This window comes from Erinaceus europaeus, chromosome 9 (assembly GCF_950295315.1).
Source record: "Erinaceus europaeus chromosome 9, mEriEur2.1, whole genome shotgun sequence".
Taxonomy (NCBI): Eukaryota; Metazoa; Chordata; class Mammalia; order Eulipotyphla; family Erinaceidae; genus Erinaceus; species Erinaceus europaeus.
In genome coordinates, this window is record NC_080170.1 from 17,826,802 (window position 1) to 17,835,628 (window position 8,827).

The window sequence follows — 8,827 nt, forward strand, 5'->3', positions numbered from 1 at the left end:
TCCAAGTCCTTTGATCCAATGAGAGCTATACTCAAGAAGTCTTTGGATCCACCCTCAGGGTCGCGGTGGACCCTAGCGACTCCCAAGAGGCAGCCCCCGAGCTAAAGTGCTCTCTCCGGGTCCTCTGCCCGCTGAGCTCTGCAACTGGCGGCGGAGGAGCCGCCTTCCCGGGCGGGCGGAGGACAATGCCCGGCGCACTCGCCTTGCCTGGCGCCGCCTGGGAATTCTGGAGCCCCGCTAGTCCGTGTCCCCTTTGCTCTAATTGTTAACCCAAATTAAACTGTAATCACTTCTTTGGTGCTCCCCCCTTGTTGACTGGCCTGCTAAAGGCAGAAAATCCTACCTTTGCCGACGATGCTATCAGAGCACTCGCTGTTAGCGACTTCTCAGGCCGTCGCCATCTTACCTCCCCTCGCTAGTAGACATATTTTATAATACAAAGGACCTGTGGCTATACTAGTTTTTCTTTCTTTCTTTTATTCTTTCTTTATTTCCGCTAGCTTGAAATCCGATATGCAGGTATATCCTAGTTATGGTCTGTGGAGATGATGTCATGGCTATAAAAAGGACCAGAAAGCTGGATCAGGGAAGAGAGTAGCTCCCAAATATGGGAAAGGTGTATAAATATTGTTGACTATAAACCCCATTTATTTTATGTGATCTGGGGTCCATATTCAGTTTAGGAGCCTATGTGACCTCTGCATCCCTGTAGATCTGAGCTCACATTCGGTGTTCATGAGTATGGACATTCCAAGCTGCCTCAATTTCAGGACCCAATCTTCCTCAGGTGTAGCATACAGTATGTTGTCCAACATTCTCTACCGCTGTTGATCCACGTTAAGGGCAAGGTCCTATGGGGACCCACAAAGGGGTCTATTTTGTTGTTCCTGATACAGATGACTGGTAACGATGGAGGGAGGGATTTATTTGAGGTCTAAGCCCATCATGTCTGTTTGGGAATTTCAGGGGATGCGATACATAGTTCTGGTGGTAGGAATTGTGTGGATTTGTACCCTCTTATCCTACGGTTTTGTCAGTGTTTCCTTTTTATAAATAAAATAATAATAAAAAGGAAAGGAACAAGCCCCACAGATCTGAAAATAAAGCTGGTGTAGTTATCTTAGTAGGCAAACCATATAATTACATAAAGAAAAAAATTTTTTTCTAGCCATCAGTAGACACTACTCATGTCCATGCATCCTAAAGGCACTTCCCTAAGTATTGGAACATTCAAATTCAAAAGTTATCTGACTTAACATGACAGACACAAAGGATTAGCCTGAGAAGTGCCTCACCCAAAAACAAAATAATAATAATGTGATACTTTAAGTCAAGAAGACAGAATAGAACTGATGGATATTCTAGAAAAGACCAGAGAAAGCCAGCTTGCTTCTCCTCTAGGCGATCAGACTCCCTTCTCTAGTGCACCCAAAGGTCAGATGTCAGTGTATCCTTTATCTACCTACAATCCCATACATGACTACTCTTCCCACATGGATCAAGATAGAACCCTATGAAGGGTATTAGAGTCAAGAGAACTAACTTGTGTGATTTACATTCTTCAAACCAAGTACACCCCCTTCTATCCTTTCACAAACATGCCTTTTGGGTCATTCTGATCAATGTCCAGTTCATCACATACCAGTTAAAACAGTAATAGCTCAATGTATTTGCTCAAAGTGTGAGTTGGCAACTATTGTTATCATTATGGAAGGAGACAACTCATTTTCCTTTTACTACACTCGATCTTAGCCAAAAGGCTGAGAAGTGATCTCATTTTCCATGTAAAAGATCATTAAAGATAAAGTCAAATATTCCAATTGACTCAACAGCATTTTTGTTCTTTTTGCTTTGTTTTTATTATTTTAACTAGTGCACTCCTCAGCTCAGTTTTGTGGTGGTGCTGAAGATTGAACCTTCTACATTGGAGCCTCATGCATGCAAGTCTTTTTGCATAGCCATTATGTTCTCCACCCAGCCCTAATTGCAAACATTCTTGAAAGTCTCATTAGTTTCCACATGACTTTCTTTCTTTTTGACAGTCTAATAAATTTAAATTACAGATTTATAAATACTTTGCTTGCTGTAAACTTCCTGGCCATTTAAGCAAACCATTTAAAACCATCTGATACCCACTCATGTATTATTTATTCTATGATAAAGCAAATACTTATGTGGTGAACATAAATTTTTTTTGTCTGAATTCCAATGGACAGTCTATAAAACCAAGAGGCTCTTCAGCAAGTGATACAGAGAGGGTGCTATTGTATTTTAAGAACATCACATATGTGACTGTTGTTGGTGTATGGATATCTTACAAAAAAAAAAAAAAACCTGCTGAAAAGTATCAAAAAGAACTTAAGGACTTTAACACAACTATTCAGTTCAGTTCAAGCTGTAGAGTTTATTATATGCATTAACTGAAAACCAAACATTATCATGTTTGTGACTTTCTCTCATAGTGTAGGGGACTAAATGAATTTCATCAATCTGTGTTTCCACTTCCACTCATTTTAGAATTCACCTCATTTAAAAAAATATATTTATGAAGGGGTTGGGTGGTAGTGCAGTCAGTTCAGGCCACCGGCTCCCCACCTGCAGGGGAGTCACTTCACAAGTGGTGAAGTAGGTCTGCAGTTGTCTAACTTTCTCACCCTCTCTCTGTCATCCCCTCCTCTCTCCATTTCTCTCTGTCCTATTCATATATATATATATATATATATATATATATATATATATATATATATATATATATATATGTTAATGAGAGAGAGAGAGAGAGACTAAAAACAAGGATATCACTCTGGTATATAAAATGCCAGGTATCATACTCAGGACCCCATGCTCCTAGGTTCAATACTGTTGCCTCTCTGTCACCTCCCATTGCCATTACTTTCCACTCTTTCTATTTTCTCTTGGGAAAGTAGTCCTCCAGGCAGGTGATTACTTTTAAAGCAGTGCCCATTCATTCGTTCTTTGAATCTCCCTCTGTCTTTAGAAAACATCATCCCAGTTGTTCTCATTACTCTGACTTACTTCCTTCTTCATGAAGATACTGCTTTGGGATTCCATTTGGTCTTATATGGCAGTGATGACACAGAATGTCCAAGTCATTCTAGATCATAACTAGTCAAAGTGCAAGGTCAGGTTAATTGTTCCTCTGAGATCCATTTGAGCCTGGTTGTCATAAACTTGGTGCTAGATGCTATCCTCTGGGACCCCTTATCCTTAAGTCAGGAAATATTATTTTGACTAATTTTGACTTCACCAAGCATAAAAGAAGATTGTCGACAGGTGATTTAACACAGGTCACCCTTTGAATATGGAGACACTCTGCAAAGAATTCAGGTATTTGTGAACAATATGCCTAATTTTTATTGTTATTAATTTACTTATAAAATAGATAATATCAACAAGACCATGGGATAAGATAGGTACAATTCCACACAGTTCCTACCACCAGAACTTCATATCCCATCCCATCCCTTGAAAGCTTTCCTATTCTTTCTGCAACTTGGTGGCAGAGTGCTGGAGCTGAAGGGTTGGCATTTCACTCTTGGTGTTTCTGGATAAAATCAGAAATGAAACTTATCTAGGTGGTAGTGGTTGCATTCATTTGGTTGATCTCAGCAGATGCAGTATCAAATGGTATGGATCAAGAGAAGCATGCAGGAAGACAAGCCATGCCCCACAGTTTCCAGGACTGGGAGAAATATGGGTTTCACAGAAAATAGGGAGTGTTCCTGTTGTCTTGTAGTTTAAGAAGGCAATGGATAGTATTATTGTAACCAAGGTATTAGGGAATTTGGCTTACTTTGAAATCATGTCTAATTTTTACAATCACTGTGAAACTGTGACCTGGGTAGGAATATGTAAGAACCAAGTAGCCTTTTAAACTTACTTTAAGGTTCAGGGAAACAGACAATATACCATCTGTTTAGAAACTCATTCAGAACAGGGAATACTTATTTATTCAGTGATACATATACTTATGCTGTCTATGTACTTTCTTACACTATTTTTGTACCAAATATGAACAACCTGGAATTTAAAGCAAAGGCAACTAAACTGAGGTTTTTATACTAGTATCAGTGTGGTGGGAATACTCAATATACATGGAAAAAGTTAGAATGCTTGCTTTCTTCACTTAACATGATTATTTCATTACCAAAATGAGTTTATACAACTTCTAACTGAAAATAATGATTTAAAACTGTTTGAAACAGCTCTCAGATGCAGAATTTCACCCCTTGGATAAAGCAACTGTTAAAAATACCTGCATATATCAGATAGCATTCATTTTATAGCAATTTTAGCTCTGCTTATTTGTCTCAAAGAATTGAGAAGAAGATTATCAAAGAACCATTTGCACATTCTTCTTTTTGGCAACCTCATTCACAAACAAAATATGACAAAAGGAAAGTGAGACTTCCAACTCTTGACACCTGCATGCTATCTTTTGCTTTCCAGTTACAACCTATTTACAGTTTTCAAGAACACAGGCATCACTGCAAGATAAATTGAATCCAGTTGATTCAATATTGCAGATGATTGAGGTCAATGGGTCAATGGTCTCCTGACTCTCTTCTGCTTTTCAAAAAAAAAAAAAAGCATTCCTGATAGGATTATGCCTCCAGTGATAGACTTGAACAGGGAAATGATAAAATCAGGGTTGAAATTATGAAAATATCTCTACCTAGACTGAGAAAATAAAGGGCAGTGGGAGTGAATGTGTAACTAAGACACCCAGAATCATATGTTGCATTGGCTTGATGTATCCTTGGTTGGCCAGTCAGCCCTTTCTTTTGAAGATAAAGAGTATCTTAATGCATAAGATACTCAGCAGCAAACAGGGTAGATTAAGACCAATGGAGTAATATGTACATAACAATTTAACACTGCTATCACTCAAACTTTAATCTTTCTACACTGCATGCTACTTCCCAACAGCTTCAATGCTTAAATAAGAAAGGCTATAGAATCCTAACGCCAATTTACAATTATAATAAAATGAAGATGGAACCTCAGGTTGAGTATTCTTAAACTCAGTCTTATTACCACTGTAAGGGTTAGTTTTTGGACATCAATTAATTCATATATGATCTGAATAAGATGCAGAATGTTGCATTGGGTATAGTGTACTAATGGCTATTCCAATATTATTGGTCACATCAGTTTTTATTGTTCAGGTATTTCTGCTCCTGTTTCAGGTTAGAAAATATGTGATTAATAGAACAAATGAGATAGATAATTGCATTGTAATTACAATGGATAAGTATATATATATATAAATTATGTTCATATAATTTCAATTCACATGCTAATTTTGAAATATTTGAAGGATTTTATTGCTTTTTTCTATATGTACCTACCAACTGACTTAATTTTACTGAAGTCTTCAATGAAAGAGTATGCATCAGAAAATGGATTCAATCTAGAAAAGAGAAGACATTTTCTGGAAGAGAGAATGCCATATTAGGAAACACCTGCTAGAAAATCAAATCAAATCAATATCCAAGTCACCAACACGCACACACACACACACACACACACACACACACACACACACACACACACACACCTATCTAAAAATATTATGATTCCAGTTGATAACTCAGCTATGTCTGCCATCTAGCTTTTCAAGAAAGATGAATAGCTCTTTTGTCACTGAATTTCTGATTTTGGGTCTCACCCAGAAGCCTGAGCTCCAGGGAGTTTTCTTCATTGTGTTTCTCTGTGTCTATCTCATGGCTTTCCTTGGCAATATGCTCATTGTCATTGCCATCATCTATAACAATACCTTGCACACTCCTATGTATGTTCTCCTCTTGGCTTTGGCTGCTGTGGACATCATTTGTACCACAAGCATCATCCCCAAGATGCTGGAGGCCATGCTGACCTCAGGAAACACCATTTCCTATGGAGGCTGCATGACTCAGCTCTTCTTTTTTACGTGGTCCCTGGGAGCTGAGATGGTGCTCTTCACCACCATGGCCTATGACCGCTATGTGGCCATCTGCTTTCCTCTTCACTACAGTGTAATTATGAACAGACACACATGTGTGGTCTTGCTCAGTATTGTCATGGTGATTGCTATGATCAACTCGTTCATCAACACAGGTCTTGTTCTGAGACTGAGTTTCTGTGGGCCAAACACCATTGACCACTTCTTCTGTGAGATACCCCCACTACTATCTTTGTCCTGCACCCCGGTGAGAGTCAATGAAGTGATGGTGTACATTGCAGACATCACCCTGGCTGTGGGTGACTTCACCCTCACCTGCATCTCCTATGGCTTCATCATTGCTGCCATTCTCCGCATCCGCACTGCAGAAGGCAAGAAGAAGGCCTTCTCCACCTGCTCCTCCCACCTCATAGTGGTGTCCCTCTACTATTCCCCTGTCATCTACACCTACATCCGGCCTGCTTCCAGCTACTCCTTTGAAAGGGACAAGATAGTGACTGCCCTCTACACTCTTGTGACCCCCACTCTCAACCCGATTGTGTACAGTTTCCGGAACAAGGAGATGCAGGCAGGGATTCAGAAAGTCTTTGCATTTCTGAAACAATAGTAACTTCCAGGACATTGACTCTTTGCTCTACAAGCATCTCCTAACGCATTTCACATTTACTGGCCTTTATAGCATTCATCATACTGGGTTTTTCTATCTCCTCTAAATAATATTAGGTTGGCACCTATTGTTAATTATCCTCTGTATCTCCTGACTCCTTATTTTTTTCTGTTTTTTTCATATTTATTTATTCCCTTTTGTTGCCCTTGTTTTATTGTTGTAGTTGTTATTGTTGTTGTTATTAATGTCGTCATTGTTGGATAGGACACAGAGAAATGGAGAGAGAAGGGGACGACAGAGAGGGAGAGAGAAAGATAGGCACCCGCACACCTGCTTCACCGTCTGTGAGGCGACTCTCCTTCAGGTGGGGAGCCAGGCGCTCCAGCCAGGTTCCCTACACAGGTCCTTGTGCTTTGCATCACCTGCGCTTAACCTGCTGTGGTACCGGCCAACTCTCTTTACTCCTTATTTGTAAGTTACATTGATTCTGTATTTACCACTGGTCTGTCTCAACATTCCCCTCTTTTTAATTTATTTATTGGGGGATTAATGGTTTACAGTCAACAGTAGAATATAATAGTTTATACATGTGTAAAATTTCCTAGTTTTCCACATAACAATGCAACCTCCACTAGGTCGTGCTCTGCCTACATGTTCAAGGACTTGAAGCCCTTGAAGTCTCAAACATTTTACTTTGGTGCGATACACCAACTCCAGTTCAAGTTCTGCTTAGTGTTTTCCCTTCTGATTTTGTTTTGCATCTTCTGAGTATGAGTGAGATCATCCCGTAGTCTTCCTTCTGTTCCTGACTTATCTCATTGATACAACACATTTTAAAATAGTTTCTTTGTTGACCCCCCCAAATTATCACAGTAGATGTAAACGGTTTTTCTTATTCCTTTCCCATTATTAGACCTTCCAGAAATCCATATTTTAATTTGAGTACTGTCTGAAACATAATGCTTGTTTTAACTTATATAAGTTGTATTTCACAAAATAAGCTCCAACATTTGTGTAAGAATGTGCATCACTTCTAATATATCTATGTTTGCATACTCTTATCTATACATGCTGAAATGTCTACACTTGTATACATGCACAAATAAATATTACTTCTAATATTATAAATTTTATTCTATGGATCAATTATTCTTACTCTTATATATGTGACAATAAATTATTTTATCACTTTGTGACTTCTTTGTGTTTATAGGCAGTATGTTTTTCTTTTGAAATCACTATTATAATCAAGGGTCCACTGCAATAAGTTTTTTTTTAATGACTTCAGGCCACTCATGCAACTTTTCTTGAAACAACATAGTTTTATGTTTAATGTCATTGTAATCTCTTGTCTGTTTTATATTCCATAGTTACAGGAGACATACATTTTTATTGTGTTTCCATTACATGATATTTCATGTCAAATTATTTTGTTTAATTTTTGTTTAATTTATTTATAAAATAAAAATATTGAAAATAGTATAAGAGGGGTACAATTCCACAGAATCCCTACCACCAGAGTTCTGTATCCCACCACCTCCCTCGAAGACTCTCCTATTCTTTTTTTTTTTAATTATTTTTATTTAAGAAAGGAAACATTAACAAAACCATAGAATAAGAGGGGTACAATTCCGCACAATTCCCATAACCCGATCTCCATATTCCATCTCCTCCCTTGATAGCCTTCCCATTCTCTGTCTCTCTGGGAGTATGGATCCAGGGTCGTTGTGGGTTGCAGAGGGTGGAAGGTCTGGCTTCTGTAGTTGCTTCCCCGCTGAACATGGGCGTTGACTGGTCGATCCATACTCCCAGTCTGCCTCTCTCTTTCCCTAGTAGGGTGGGGCTCTGAGGAAGTGGAGCTCCAGTACACATTGATGGGGTTGTCTGTCCAGGGAATTCTGGTGAGCATCTTGCTGGCATCCGGAACCTGGTGGCTGAAAAGAGAGTTAATATACAAAGCCAAACAAACTGTTGAACAATCGTGGACCTAAAGACTGGAATAGTGCAGATGACTCTCCTATTCTTTACCTCTCTGGTAGAACCCAGGATTATTATGGGCTGCAGTAGGTGAAAGGTCTGGCTTCTGTAATTGCTTCTCCTCTGAACATGGGTGTTGGAAATCCACACTTGATCCACACTGTCCCTATTCTCCCCTAGTGGGGTAAGGCTCAGTGTATCTGGTTTCCAAGATACACTGGTGATGTTGTCTGCCCAGGGAAGTCCGGTTGGCATCATAGTAGCATCTGCAACTTGGT

At 39.1% G+C, this 8,827-nt stretch overlaps 1 protein-coding gene across 1 annotated transcript; it reads left to right on the forward strand.

Annotated features, from left to right (window-relative positions):
* Window positions 1–378: 378 nt before the first annotated feature.
* Window positions 379–6,572, forward strand: LOC132540289 (olfactory receptor 13G1). The gene is made up of 2 exons (XM_060197076.1): window positions 379–396; window positions 5,649–6,572. Exon 2 carries the CDS (start codon window positions 5,649–5,651, stop codon window positions 6,570–6,572), a length of 924 nt encoding a protein of 307 aa, XP_060053059.1. The 5' UTR covers window positions 379–396.
* Window positions 6,573–8,827: the final 2,255 nt, after the last annotated feature.

Coding starts and splice junctions, on each gene's coding strand:
- LOC132540289 (XM_060197076.1), top strand. CDS start 5,649: ATGAATAGCTCTTTTGTCACTGAATTTCTGATTTTGGGTCTCACCCAG.